This window comes from Lithobates pipiens, unplaced genomic scaffold, assembly GCF_037356315.1.
Source record: "Lithobates pipiens isolate NorthernLeopardFrog02 unplaced genomic scaffold, aLitPip1_a1.2 Scaffold_23, whole genome shotgun sequence".
NCBI classification, from domain to species: domain Eukaryota; kingdom Metazoa; phylum Chordata; class Amphibia; order Anura; family Ranidae; genus Lithobates; species Lithobates pipiens.
The window spans coordinates 48,840,272-48,856,960 of NW_027507785.1; the positions used below are offsets into that span (position 1 = coordinate 48,840,272).

Here is a 16,689-nt window from a genome sequence, read left to right on the forward strand (position 1 = left end):
TAATGACAGGTCATGTGACACTTAGATTGCACACAGGTGGACATCATTTCACTAATTATGTGACTTCTGAAGGTAATTGGTGGCACCAGAGCTTTTTTATGGGCTTCATAACAAAGGGGGTGAATGCATACGCACATGCCAACTATCATTTTTTTATTTCTGAAAAATAGTTTTATTTATATATTTTTCTAATTTTACTTCACCAACTTAGACTATTGTGTTCTGATCCATCACATAGAATTCAGATTAAAAAAACATTGAGCTAAAGGCTGTAATGTAACAAAATAGGTAAAAAGCAAAGGGGGTGAATACTTTTGCAAGGCACTGTATCAAGGTTAATTCCCAGTAGGGCTGTTGCAGGGGTGAGAGGGATTAGGTTACCAGCAAGAAATAAATAAGGCAATAAAAGATGAAACTGCTTTCGATGTTTATTTTTTTATTTTTGCGGGTTCATACTTCTCATCTGGGGAACAATACAGGAAACATCTCACACAATCTTTCACAACAATATAAAATGTAAATGTTTAGGTGACATGTTTCATGAAAAAAGGAAATGAAAGGGTATTATAATGCATTTTTACAAATACTCATTGAAAAAAAACTATTCCAACAAGTGTATACATTGTGGTTGGTTGTGTACATTTTTATTTCTTTTCTTATTTATTTTATTGTTTCCAGAAATAAAACATAAAATAAATATTTTTTAGTCAGGTAAATCAGATATTTGATACAGTATGTATATGTTATGGTGATTGCTTATCCAGCCTGCAGGTGGACCCCAAGTCCCGGTTTACACGGGGGCGACTTGTCAGGCGACTTAGGCCTCATGTATACTGCTGCTGGTAAACGCACGTTTAGATAGATAGATAGAGAATTTATAACTAGATAGATAGATAGATAGATAGATAGATAGATAGATAGATAGATAGATAGATAGATAATTGATAACTACATAGAGATAGATAGATAATTGATAACTAGATAGATAGATAATTGATAACTAGATAGATAGATAATTGATAACTAGATAGATAGATAGATAGATAGATAGATAGATAGATAGATAGATAGATAGATAGGTAGATAATTGATAACTAGATAGATTGATAGAGAATTTATAACTAGATAGATAGATAGATAATTAATAACTAGTTAGATAGATAGATAGATAATTGATAACTAGATAGATAGATAATTGATAACTAGATAGATAGATAGATAGATAATTGATAACTAGATAGATAGATAATTGATAAGTAGATAGATAGATAATTGATAAGTAGATAGATAGATAGATAATTGATAACTACATAGAGATAGATAGATAATTGATAACTAGATAGATAGATAGATAGATAGATAATTGATAACTACATAGAGATAGATAGATAATTGATAACTACATAGAGATAGATAGATAATTGATAACTACATAGAGATAGATAGATAATTGATAACTAGATAGATAGATAGATAGATAGATAATTGATAACTAGATAGATTGATAGAGAATTTATAACTAGATAGATAGATAGATAGATAGATAGATAGATAGATAGATAGATAGATAGATAGATAGATAGATAATTGATAACTACATAGAGATAGATAGATAATTGATAACTAGATAGATAGATAATTGATAACTAGATAGATAGATAATTGATAACTAGATAGATAGATAGATAGATAGATAGATAGATAGATAGATAGATAGATAGGTAGATAATTGATAACTAGATAGATTGATAGAGAATTTATAACTAGATAGATAGATAATTAATAACTAGTTAGATAGATAGATAGATAATTGATAACTAGATAGATAGATAATTGATAACTAGATAGATAGATAGATAGATAATTGATAACTAGATAGATAGATAATTGATAAGTAGATAGATAGATAATTGATAAGTAGATAGATAGATAGATAATTGATAACTACATAGAGATAGATAGATAGATAGATAGATAGATAGATAGATAGATAGATAGATAGATAGATAGATAGATAGATAGATAGATACTTGATAACTAGATAGATAGATAGATAGATAGATAGATAGATAGATAATTAATAACTAGTTAGATAGATAGATAATTGATAACTACATAGAGATAGATAGATAATTGATAACTAGATAGATAGATAATTGATAACTAGATAGAAAGATAATTGATAACTAGATAGATAGATAGATAGATAGATAGATAGATAGATAGATAGATAGATAGATAGATAGATAATTGATAACTAGATAGATATAGATAGATAATTGATAACTAGATAGATAATTGATAACTACATAGAGATAGATAGATAATTGATAACTAGATAGATTGATAGAGAATTTATAAGTAGATAGATAGATAGATAGATAATTAATAACTAGTTAGATAGATAGATAGATAATTGATAACTACATAGAGATAGATAGATAATTGATAACTAGATAGATAGATAATTGATAACTAGATAGATAGATAGATAGATAATTGATAACTAGATAGATAGATAGATAATTGATAAGTAGATGGATATATAGATAGATAATTGATAACTACATAAAGATAGATAGATAGATAATTGATAAGTAGATGGATATATAGATAGATAATTGATAACTACATAAAGATAGATAGATAGATAGATAATTGATAAGTAGATAGATAGATAATTGATAAGTAGATAGATAGATAGATAGATAGATAATTGATAACTAGATAGATAGATAGATAATTGATAACTACATAGAGATAGATAGATAATTGATAACTAGATAGATCGATAATTGATAACTAGATAGATAATTGATAACTAGATAGATAGATAGATAATTGATAACTAGATGGATATATAGATAGATAATTGATAACTACATAGAGATAGATAGATAGATAATTGATAACTAGATAGATAGATAGATAATTGATAACTAGATGGATATATAGATAGATAATTGATAACTACATAGAGATAGATAGATAGATAATTGATAACTAGATAGATAGATAGATAGATAGATAGATAGATAGATAGATAGATAGATAGTTTGATGGACCCCATCCCACATTCTGCTTGAGTGCTTACGTCAGTACACTGCTTCCTCCAGTCTGGACCTTCTAACTAAGAACCAGACAAGACTAGCTCAGTTACACAGTTTGAACATGGACTGATTTATTGGACAAGTATACAGCATTTTTATACACTTTTTAACACAAGGGGTTAGATAACGAGGTAGGGCTGACTCATGGCTACTCCCCCCTCAGCAACTACTTAGCTCACAACGATATAATTAACATGTTAATTAATGCAGCACTTAAAGCAGCCCAGGTGAACAGATTGCCCGGCAACAAGGGTGAAACTTATCAAACATACAATAGCAGGCAATCTCAGACTGTCAGAGGCCAATGTGGCCAGCTCTTTCAATGAACATGTATTGTTCAGAATTAAACAACTAAGAATAGTCTTTGGACAAATCCAAGAAAACCGTCTCTCGAAAATGTAACAAAAAGAGGAATATAGCAATAACAAATAACAGGGTGAATGGTGGCAGGAAAGGTTCCTGCAGCCAGTGTCCATGACAGATAGATAGATAAATAGATAGATAGATAGATAGATAGATAGATAGATAGATAGATAGATAGGAGATAGATAGATAGATAGAAAGATAGATAGATAGATAGATAGATAGATAGGAGATAGATAGATAGATAGATAGATAGATAGATAGATAGATAGATAGATAGATAGGAGATAGATAGATAGATAGATAGATAGATAGATAGATAGATAGATAGATAGATAGATAGATAGATAGACAGATAGACAGATATATAGATAGATAGATAGATAGATAGATAGATAGATAGATAGATAGATAGATAGATAGATAGATAGATAGATAGATAGATTTTTTTCTCTTGTATCAGTAGTGGTGATTGTTCTGTACTATTGCTGTGATTAACAATCATTTTGTTTTGTTCGCTTTTCAATTTGTCTTTGTTTTTTGTTTTTGTGACAGTTTTGTCCAACAACCATCGACCTCACATACTACAGTACTATTAACTTAATATATGTTTTTATTTATTTAAACAATAATATTAGTGGACTAATAGCAAAAACCGCATACATAAATCCGTATGGATTGTTTCACAAGATGTGCTTCATAAAAAACAAACAATAATGAGCAGAATAAAAAATAAATAAATAAATAAATAAAAGAAAAAAGTTTTCAGCCAGTAGCTTAAATAGGCTGCTGCGCGATGGATGGATAAATGACAAATAGTTAATTTATGCAGTCCCAAGGGATGGATGAATAAAATAAATGACAAATAATTGTTATTTTAAACAATCCCAACACTTCCATGTAAAGGACCTACTGCACCTTTAAATATAGCAGTTTGCATTAGCCTAGGTAGTTCATAGATATCCCGCCCCTGCACCATTCAAACACTGTGCTGAATATATCTCTAAATCACTTGTTTCCACTTCCTCTTATTTCCACGGTTTGCATACAAAGGAAAAAAAAGAGAGACAACACATAGCGTGATGCTGCAAGGATAAATGAACTGTTTCACACACGTCGTTCCACTCACAAAACCTCTCTTTGTTTGGAGCATGGATTGATGGCAACTGTCAGTTTATACTCCTCCTCACAGCCTCCCCGTGCTTTGCTACACTGCAGGCTTGGCGTCACTGGCTCCTCCTCCAGACGCGTTGCGTCACAGGTCACGTCACATTCTCAAAGTCATTTCCCTTGAGAATGCCACAGTGCAAACAGTGCACAGCCAATCACTGACGCACCCCTCCCGTCGGGTAGGGCCTCTTCCTGACAACCTTGGGCTGTGGTTGTGTGGGCAGGGGGCTTATCAGAATCTTGAATCCCCCCTTTGACAAGGGGGCCCCCTGAGATCCCGCCCCTATGTGTATGAGTATCGGGTACATAGTAATCCTACCCATTCACTAAAAAAGTGTCAAAAAGTAATAAAAACACATAGAGATTTTTTGTCAACAAATGTCCCCCCGATGTAGATTCATCGTCAATCACAACGACGCCACCACTGGACCCCCCAAAAAAAAAGAAGCTCCGCCGTCAACGAAAGCTGACCGCCTACTGCAGGCACCGCCATTTTAACAGTTCTTATATAGGTAAGGGGCAGAGCCACCTGCTGATATCACCTGGTTGCACCACCCCTAGTGAAGTCACCAACCCACCAGGTGATGTCGCCCAGCTAGCTCCACCCCTTACCTATAGAAGAACTGTCAAACAGCTGAGCCTGCAGTAGGCGGCTAGGCTTCATTGACGGCGGAGCATTTCTTTTTCCGGGTCGGCGGTGGTGGCTGCGTTGTGATTGACGATAGATCGACTTTGGGGAACATTGTCAAATACTCTTGCACTGTCTTTATTCACTTTTACACTTTTTTTGGTGAATGAGTAGGGGTACCCCCTACTCATTCACATAGGGAAAGGGGGTGGGATCTGAGGGCAGGGGGCAGAATCAAATGTTTTTAGGTTATTTTCTCTTCTGATCAAATGTTCCTCAAATATTATGGACAGTAGTCAAGGTAGAATCCTTCATAATGAACGGAGAGTGAATTGAGAAAATGCTGCATTACAGCCACTAGATGGAGCTCAGGATCATAGGAGATAAATACACCTTAATTAGTTACCATTTTGCTTAAATGAGGAAAATCACATCTGTATCCCATACCAGACATTATAACCAGATTGTTGTGAACAGAGCCTGGACATGTTCGGGGGGAGAGCAGATGTCAATTACAGATCCAGAAGGGAACAGAATCAGAAATGTGAGATAAGAAGCAGAATGAAGTGAGGAGACATGTGTGTTTCTGGACTGTCTGTGAGATTTGTTTAGTTTTCACTCTTTGTATCTACAGACCAACAACATGTATATCTTCTGCTCAATTACTATCATATATCTTGCTTTTCTTCAAGAAAATAAAAGAAACCTTTTGCTTTTGTACTAGCTTCTGCAAATAACGGATCAGAAGGTAAAGGTCTCCAGCGCTGGGACATCATTGGTGGTGGAATTGTTGGCGGGGTCCTCCTTCTGTCGCTCATGTCAGTGGTTGTATATTGTGTGTACACCAAACAAGGTAGGTACTACCAGTGAGGACCACATTATCATGTGATGGTAGGAATTTGTATCTGCCCAATCATACAGGTGGGGAAGAATAGCGGGTGAACAGATTATACTGTAGTATACACGATGTCCCTCTGGAGATTCCTCCACACTTTGACCTCCTCGGCAGAGACTGACCAGATATGTAGAGGTACTGTGGATGGTCACACTGGGGTCACTGTAGATATATTGGGGGGGGGGGGGGAATCTGTGTAATATATGCAAGATATAACAGCTTATCATGTCCTGTGTCTTCTGTGCACAGACAGGTAGATAGTCACAATGGGGTCATTGTAGATATATGGGGGGTATGTATTCTATATAGTATACACAGGATAAAGCTGCTTCTCAGGGCCGTCTTTGTTGTGGGACCCAAAGCAGCTGCCTCATACTTGCCAACTATCCCAGTTTACATTGCCTTGTCCCTTGAAGTTTTAGTCCTGTGCTGTGTCCTGATATCTCAGTGTGAAGTGCTGCTACTAATACTGCCCAGCTCTGCCCTATTGATGTGTACAGATGACTCACCTGCAGACCCTGTGTTTACATGTAAATAACCGGCATTCATATGTAAATAGCAGTGACATGTATATGTAAATAGCTGAGGCCAACGGCATTGATATGTAAATAAAGGCAGCATTCATATGTATATCATCCCTCCCTGCAGTGAGGAGATTATGTGCTGTAACCAATAGCATCCAGTGAGCAGTATTACTGTAGAGTAATCCCTAGCAGCCCATCAACAAGCAGAAATCATGTGCTGTAACCTCTAGCAACTAATCAGTGAGCCTTAAGGAGTGCTGTAACCTCTAGCAACTAATCAGTGAGCTGTGATGTGTGCTGTAACCTCTAGCAACCAGTCAGTAAGCAGTAATGATATGCTGTAACCTCTAGCAACCTATCGCAATCGCTGCCTGATCTGATACAGTAAACTGATTTTAAGTCTAGCTGCTATTTATTTTACGTCTCAGAGAAGGTGGAGTGTGAAATTGCATGTGTTGAGGGCGGCCCTAAGAAAATTTTTGCCCAGGGCCCAATCAATATTAAAGATGGCCCTGCTGCTTCTCATGTTACATGCCTTTAGTATACAGACAGGTAGATGGTCGTAGAGGGGTCATTGTATCTAAGTGGGGGGGGGGCCTGTATTGTCTATAGCATATATAGGGTATAACAGATTCTCATGTTCCAAGTCTTCAATGTATGGACAGATACAGTAGATGGTCATAGACGGATCATTGTAGATATATGGGGATCTGTATTCTATGTAGTATACATACAGTATAGGGAATATCGCAGCTTCTCATATTCTATAACATTGTGCCTTTCTCTTCTTCACAGCATCCTCCCCCACCCAGGATGTGTAAGTTCTGCCTTTTTTCCCTATATTATGTATACGAGATAAAGAGAAAAAAATATTGCGCTAACCAAAAAAGTGAAAACAAGCAGCTACATAGGAATATGACCAAATTCATAAATAAACGAAACAATATAATGTAGCGCTAAAACAAAAAAAGTGCTATGAAAATACGTGTAGCAAAACACTTTAAAAAGAAAAAGGAAAAACAAGTAAAGTCCAAATATTAAGTGAATACAATAGTCCTTGAAGTCCACATAGGACATAGAATGTAGTGTTTCACACGGTGTAAAAACTAGAAAGTGGTCTTGGAGACATCTCACATCAGTGACATCTAGGTAGGTAAAAAGAAGATGGGTACTCTTACCGAAACCACGGACCTGTGTGTGTACACAAGGTCATACATGTATATATGGATAGATGAATCCCCGCAGGTCTCTTTGCCACTGGAATTGCTGTGGGTCCTCTGGTCAAAGAAGGAGTAGTCTATATCATCCACGAAATTCCAATTCCTCAGGGGTCCCGATGGAATAGACGAGAAGGATCAACTGCAACCCAAAAAACGGGATAGCAAACGAGGCCAAACTCATGCAGGGGATCACATATGAGATAAAAACGAAAAACAGCTTCCCACAGTGTAGATGAAAATATAAAGGTAGCAGTTTATTGGCATAAAATCAGCAAATACAAACTAAAAAGATTGGATAAAAACGTGATCACATAGTAAAAAAAGGCAATACAGGGAACATGACTACCACTCCCTACGTGTTTCGTCCCATAGGACTTCAACAGGGGCATCTGTTGATGCCCCTGTTGAAGTCCTATGTGTTGATGCCCCTGTTGAAGTCCTATGGGATGAAACGCGTAGGGTGTGGTAGTCCCCTGCATGAGTTTGGCCTTGTTTGCTATCCCCGTTTTTTGGGTTGGAGTTGATCCTTCTCGTCTATTCCATTGGGACCCCTGAGGAATTGGAATTTCATGGATGATATAGACTACTTCTTTGACCAGAGGACCCACAGCAATTCCAGTGGCGGAGAGACCTGCAGGGATTCATCTATCCATATATGCATGTATGACCTTGTGCACACACAGAGGTCCGGTGGTTTCGGTAAGAGTACCCATCTTCTTTTTACCTACCTAGATGTCACTGATGTGAGATGTCTCCAAGACCACTTTCTAGTTTTTACACCGTGTAAAACACTACATTCTATGTCCTATGTGGACTTCATGGACTATTGTATTCACTTAATATTTGGACTTTATTAGTTTTTCCTTTTTCTTTTTAAAGTGTTTTGTTACACGTATTTTCATAGCACTTTTTTTGTTTTAGCGCTACATTATATTGCTTAGTTTATGTATACGAGAGCCTATGCTCCTCTGTGATTCCCCAGCATACACCCCAAATTGACACTTTATAGTGGTTGTAAACACACAAAAAAAAAGACATACTAGCTCATTATGAACTACTTACCTTAGATGGAAGCCCCCGCAGCGGTCCCCGTACACAGCTCCGGCCGATGACATCACTCCCAGAGTTATTTCTGGGTATCGCGGGCCTCAGCGATGTGATTGGGAAGAGCCGCGATTACATCACTACTGCAACGCCACGTCAGCTGAAGCAACGTCATGAACAAGCCGTTGCTTCAGTGCACATGCTAATGCAAGGGGAATCTCCTAAATCTCCTAAAAAGGTTTAGGAAATAGTCACGGTAGCTACAGGTAAGCCTCGTTATAGGCTTACCTGTAGGAAAAAGTGGACTGTACGGGTTTACAACCACTTTAAAGCAACCATTGTCAACCAGGGTTTCTTGGAATTCCTAGGGTTCCTCCAGAAATTGTTGGGTTCCTTGAACTAGGGCTGATTGACCTCCTGTTTGATGGTATATACATAATTCTGGAGCCAATACCACTTGGCAGAGCCATGCCACCAATTATCTTTCTCGCTGTCTGTAAGTCATAGAGGTTACAATCTGAATGTATAATCTCTGTACAATCAACTTTAGATTTACTAAAACTGTCCAAAATGAGATCCTACCTAATCTATCCAATCAATCTTTATCCAACCAAGGTGACTCTTGCACTACCTACATACCAGTAAATATAAAAGATATATACATATTGTAGGGCAGGGATCCTCAAACTACGGCCCTCCAGCTGTTGCAAAACTACACATCCCATGAGGTATTGTAAAACTCTGACATTCACAGACATGACTAGGCATGATGGGAATTGTAGTTCCTGAACAACTGGAGGGCCATAGTTTGAAGACCCATGTTGTAGGGTGTATGGTGAGCTTAAGGGTGCCATTCTCACCACCACTGTAAGGGGCAATCTTCCCCTACACAACCAATGGAAGGGGTATTCTTCCCTATGATCACCAATGAAAGGAATATTCTTCTTAATGACCACCAATGTAAGGAACATTCTTCTCACTGATCACCAATGTAAGGAACATTCTTCTCACTGATCACCAATGTAAGGAACATTCTTCCCACTGATCACCAATGTAAGGAACATTCTTCCCACTGATCACCAATGTAAGGAACATTCTTCCCACTGATCACCAATGTAAGGAACATTCTTCTCACTGATCACCAATGTAAGGAACATTCTTCCCACTGATCACCAATGTAAGGAACATTCTTCCCACTGATCACCAATGTAAGGAACATTCTTCTCACTGATCACCAATGTAAGGAACATTCTTCCCACTGATCACCAATGTAAGGAACATTCTTCTCACTGATCACCAATGTAAGGAACATTCTTCTCACTGATCACCAATGTAAGGAACATTCTTCTCACTGATCACCAATGTAAGGAACATTCTTCTCACTGACCACCAATGTAAGGAACATTCTTCTCACTGATCACCAATGTAAGGAACATTCTTCTCACTGATCACCAATGTAAGGAACATTCTTCTCACTGATCACCAATGTGAGGAACATTCTTCCCACTGATCACCAATGTAAGGAACATTCTTCTCACTGATCACCAATGTAAGGAACATTCTTCTCACTGACCACCAATGTAAGGAACATTCTTCTCACTGATCACCAATGTAAGGAACATTCTTCTCACTGATCACCAATGTAAGGAACATTCTTCTCACTGATCACCAATGTAAGGAACATTCTTCCCACTGATCACCAATGTAAGGAACATTCTTCCCACTGATCACCAATGTAAGGAACATTCTTCTCACTGATCATCAATGTAAGGAACATTCTTCTCACTGATCACCAATGTAAGGAACATTCTTCTCACTGATCACCAATGTAAGGAACATTCTTCCCACTGATCACCAATGTAAGGAACATTCTTCTCACTGATCACCAATGTAAAGAACATTCTTCCCACTGATCACCAATGTAAGGAACATTCTTCTCACTGATCACCAATGTAAGGAACATTCTTCCCACTGATCACCAATGTAAGGAACATTCTTCTCACTGATCACCAATGTAAGGAGCATTCTTCCCACTGATCACCAATGTAAGGAACATTCTTCACACTGATCACCAATGTAAGGAACATTCTTCTCACTGACCACCAATGTAAGGAACATTCTTCTCACTGATCACAAATGTAAGGAACATTCTTCTCACTGACCACCAATGTAAGGAACAATCTTCTCACTGATCACCAATGTAAGGAACATTCTTCTCACTGATCACCAATGTAAGGAACAATCTTCTCACTGATCACCAATGTAAGGAACATTCTTCTCACTGACCACCAATGTAAGGAACATTCTTCTCACTGATCACCAATGTAAGGAACAATCTTCTCACTGATCACCAATGTAAGGAACATCTTCTCACTGATCACCAATGTAAGGAACAATCTTCTAACTGATCACCAATGTAAGGAACATTCTTCTCACTGATCACCAATGTAAGGAACAATCTTCTCACTGATCACCAATGTAAGGGACATTCTTCTCACTGATCACCAATGTAAGTAACATTCTTCTCACTGACCACCAATGTAAGGAACATTCTTCTCACTGACCACCAATGTAAGGAACATTCTTCTCACTGATCACCAATGTAAGGAACAATCTTCTCACTGATCACCAATGTAAGGAACATTCTTCTCACTGATCACCAATGTAAGGAACATTCTTCTCACTGACCACCAATGTAAGGAACATTCTTCTCACTGATCACCAATGTAAGGAACATTCTTCTCACTGATCACCAATGTAAGGAACATTCTTCTCACTGACCACCAATGTAAGGAACATTCTTCTCACTGATCACCAATGTAAGGAACATTCTTCCCACTGATCACCAATGTAAGGAACATTCTTCTCACTGATCACCAATGTAAGGAACATTCTTCTCATTGATCACCAATGTAAGGGACATTCTTCCCACTGATCACCAATGTAAGGAACATTCTTTCCACTGATTACCAATGAATTGGTTTTAGTAGGGGTTCCCTGTAAATTATTTTAAAGGATCCTCTGGGGTAAAAAGATTGAGAAATGCTGCTTTAAAGACTCTACTGTATAATAAGCAGACCTATATAAATGTGATTTAGGTTACTGATGTCTTGCATTGTGTTGCAGAGGTCCAATCGTCTACACCGACTTCATGACACAAAGTAAGAAACTATTTCTTCTGTTATTATATATGAGAAAAATGTGCTGTTCATAAATTAGTCCATTTTGGAAGTGAGTGTTGTAGTAATTATCTCATCCACATAACACATATTACCCCCATTCTTCAATCACTTCATTGGCTTCCGGTCTCTGCTAGGATTGAGTAAAAGGTTTCTCTCCTTACACATCAATGCATATATGGACATGCCCCACCTTATCTTAAGGAAATTCGTAGATTACAAAATATATCTCGTTCCCTCCGATCAACTCAATGAAATTTTATTCAAATTCCAAAAACTAGATTAAAGACAATGGGAGGTAGGGCTTTCTGGTCTGCTGCCCCACGTTTGTGGAATGCCCTACCTGATAGTCTGAGGGCTCCTCAATCGACTGATTGTTTTAAAAAAGGACTAAAGACTTTTCTTTTTAGCAAATTTTTTTGTTTATGTTAGATGTATGTTTTTGTTATATTCTTATAACCACGTAGCACTTTGAGATCCTTTGATGAAAAGTGCGTTATAAATAAAATGTATTATTATTATTATTATTATTACATACAGTAGAAAATCCAACTAGAAATAGAAATATTTGATATGAAACGTTCCACCCATATAATAATACCACAATGGTGACCTACACCCACTCTGGGAAACTCTCTGATACAATTAGAAGGAAATCTTTTGGCAATTACATTTTATGATAAATAAACACATTGTTATCACTAATGATATTTGAATTCTCTGAGAAACGTCATAAATACTTCATAATTCAACAATTTCTATAGATGATGGCACCATGTCCTCCTTTTCTCTATTAGGGTCCACAGATGTAGCTCACACCAGATACACACCACAGGAACAGCTGGTAAGATTTATTGCTGTCGTGAAGCCTTATTGTTGCTTGGCATTACCATCATCATGGGTAGGATCTCACAGAGGTTGGATCTCATAGATGTCATGTTGCTGTATGGAAGTCTCAATATTGGATCTTACTGGTAATATTATGTTTAGGATATCCAACATGTTGGATGACATATTGCAGTAGTGAAGCCACAGTGTGGGTTGGTATTAGTATCATCATTGTTGGATACTCTGGTGGGTATGATCATCCTGGTCAGGATTGCACACACTGTGTGTTGGATGCCATGTTGCTGTATTAAAGCCTCAGTTATGGTGTTTGTTTGTACTATCATGGTTGGGTTCTCACCAATGTTGGATGCCATATTGCTGTATTGAACCCTCAGTGTGGGTTGATATTAGTATCTTTATTGTTTGATGCCATGTTGCTGTATTAAAGCCTCAGTGTTGTTTTTTGTTGGTATTATCATGGTCAGGATTTCAAAGATGTTGGATGCCATGTTGCTGTATGGAAGCCTCAGTTTTGGTTGCTATTATCATCATCCTGCTCAGGATTTCGCAGATGTTGGATGGCATATTGCAGTAATGAAGCCTTAGTGTTGGTTGGGATTTTCATCATTCTGGTCAGGATCTCACAGATGCGGGATGCCATGTTGCTTTATTGAAGCCTCAGTGTTGAGTTGTATTGCCATCATCATGGTCAGGATCTCAAAGATACTGGATGCCATGTTGATGTATTAAAGCCTCAGTTATGGTGTTTGTTTGTATTATCATAGTTGGGTTCTCACCAATGTTGGATGCCATATTGCTGTATTGAACCCTCAGTGTGGGTTGATATTAGTATCTTCATTGTTTGATGCCATGTTTCTGTATTGAAGCCTCAGTGTTGGTTTTAGTTGGTATTATCATGATCAGGATCTCAAAGATGTTGGATGCCATGTTGCTGTATGGAAGCCTCAGTTTTGGTTGCTATTATCATCATCCTGCTCAGGATTTCGCAGATGTTGGATGGCATATTGCAGTAATGAAGCCTCAGTGTTGGTTGGGATTTTCATCATTCTGGTCAGGATCTCACAGATGCGGGATGCCATGTTGCTGTATTGAAGCCTCAGTGTTGAGTTGTATTGCCATCATCATGGTCAGACAGGATCTCAAAGATACTGGATGCCATGTTGCTGTATTGAAACCTCTTTGTTAGTTGATATCATCATCATCATCCTGGTCAGAATCTCACATATGTTGGATGCCATATTGCTGTATTGAAGCCTTGGTGTAGGTTGGTATTGCCATCATCATTGTAGAATGCCATGCTGTCAAAGTTGATTGGTATTATCATGGTCAGGATCTTGAAGATGTTGGAGGCCATGTTGCTGTATTGAAGCCTCAGTGTTAGGTGGTATTACCATCACTGTTAGAATCTCATAGATGTGGGATGCTGCTCATTGTTGGTAGATATTATTATGATGGTTGGCACTGGTATCATCAATGTTGGATGCCATGTTGTGTTATCATCATGGTCAGAATCTCCCAGATGTTGGATGCCATTTTGTTGTATTGAAGCCTCACTGTGGGTTGGCATCAGTATCATCTTTGTAGGGTACTATGTTTTTTTTAAAGCCTTGGCATTGGTTGGTATTATCATGGTCAGGATCTCGCAGATGTTGGATGCCATGGTGCTGTATTGAATCCTCTGTGTTGGTGGAAATAATCATCATCCTGGTCAGAATCTCACAGATGATGGATACCATGTTGCTGGGTACAGCAAGGTCAAATATGGCCACCATTCTACCTGTCTGTGGGTCCCTCTCACTGCCCCACTGCACTGCCCACTCTCCTCCTATGCTCTTGGTGCATTCTGGGAATTTAGGAGATAGGAGGTTTTGGTGCTGGAGAGAGACAGGTAAGTGACCAGCAGACATCTCTTAGCACTAGGCCTGGGGCCATACTGTAAGGTGGCGGGATGGCTCTCCTTACCTGTGTGTTAGGCCACAACCACATTGTCATTTTAACAGTGCAGTGGGTCATTTGTTTGACTCATATATCGTGAAGCTTGCTTCTGGGTTTATGGAAATGTTTTTGTCCCTGACTATAATTAGCACTGTTAGGGGGTGACAGGACCTCTTTACATGGCTCAAAGAGGCTCATGACAGAGATGAGGGCTGAGAGCAAAGGGAATTTTTTGTGGAATTGTGTGTGATCACCTCAGGAGATTGGTGTGAGTTATAATCCCAGGGGCTGGTGTCCACGCTCTGCAGATCCTCTTACGGTGATGGACAGTGGCACTGATTGGTCATAGAAGCAGGTAAACGACTATGCAGATTCTCATTCTTCAGTTCATGGGAAGTGCGATGGAGTGTGAGAAGCCCCACACAGTCACTGCTCGGTGTCATCACCTCTATCAAGGGACACAAGCAGAGAACCTGAGAGCAGCCGCTGTGTCCAGGGGTCCGTCGTATGTATTTCATGGCTTGGAGCCTCAATGAGACCTCCCTGCCAGATCCCTGTCCTTCCTTGATGAGCTGTCCTCTGGGAAAGGACCAGATATGGAATATACAGTATATTGGCAATTTATTCTTTGGTGCAGAGTTTGACCAGCTTGTTATTTCCTGTGAAAGGTTTGCAGTAAGGCCGTCATGTGTTGATTCATCCGGCATCCTCAACCTTATACCACCAAAGGACATTTCCATAGTCCAGGCTCTCTGTACAATGGGAGGACCAGAACCATGAATTCCAGTTTTGAGTTATCACTCGTCCACCAACATGGGACACTCCAGAACTGGACACAGTGGCCTTCAATACCACAAAGGGAAACAACGTCATTGATATTTCTGTCTGTGTCACAGTGCTGATGTCCCTAGCTGTCAGTTGTTGTGTCTGGTCAGTGTCAAGTGCTATGTCTGCTCAGCATCGGTCATTGTTTCCTGTCATTGTCAGTCATGGTTTACAGTCAGTGTCACTCATCACATCCAATCAGTCATCCATTATGTCCAGTCAGTGTCAGTCGTTATATCTGGTCAATGTCAGTAGTCTCTGAGCTCTCTGAAGGGTAGCCAGGAGGAAATGCTCTCTGATCAATCAGATCCCGAATGCCATCCCTCCAGTGGCAGTTGGGAGATAAACTGAAATATCTGATTGGATGTTAAAGAGGAATCATTTCCTCCAGGATATATAAATGTAATGTGTGACTAATGAGAAGAGTGATGGGAATATCGAGTCTCTCCATCCTGTGACATCACTTTGTTGCCTTTTTCTTACTTTTAGTGTTCGGACATTGCCCTGTACAGTATGGAGAACCAGCACTATACGTACTTCCAGCACAAAGACATCCGGAGGACGCCAACTTCCCCGTGTTATCAGGAGATGGATCTATACAGTGTCATACCATAGAGGAAGTGCGGAAACCACAGATATGGCGTCATTCTTCTGTACAGGAAATATTCACTCCGAATAGACTGATAATTCATCTGAAAAAAATAAACATGTGGGACGGGGTCATTTTATGTCTTTTTTAGTGATCCTTCTGATCGTACATACAGTAATAGATACACTATAATACCTAAAGTATTGGGACGCCTCCCTTTACACACACATGAACTTTTATGGCATCCCAGTCTTAGTTCGTAGGGTTCAATATTGAGTTGGCTCCGCCCTTTGCAGCTATACCAGCTTCCAACTCTTCTGGGAAGGCCGTCCACAAGGTTTAGGAGGGTGTCTATGGC

The 16,689-nt window shown here is 38.5% G+C and overlaps 1 protein-coding gene across 1 annotated transcript in view; it reads left to right on the forward strand.

Moving 5' to 3' along the window:
• Nucleotides 1–16,470, forward strand: part of LOC143926950 (uncharacterized) — a 29,857-nt gene extending 13,387 nt beyond the window's left edge. The window contains exons 3-7 of the mRNA XM_077450980.1: nt 5,996–6,124; nt 7,486–7,507; nt 12,081–12,115; nt 12,931–12,977; nt 16,232–16,470. Of these exons, the coding sequence (XP_077307106.1) occupies nt 5,996–6,124; nt 7,486–7,507; nt 12,081–12,115; nt 12,931–12,977; nt 16,232–16,357 (359 nt within the window). The 3' untranslated portion in view covers nt 16,358–16,470. The remainder of the gene's footprint in view (nt 1–5,995; nt 6,125–7,485; nt 7,508–12,080; nt 12,116–12,930; nt 12,978–16,231) is intronic.
• The last annotated feature ends 219 nt before the right edge of the window (nt 16,471–16,689 follow it).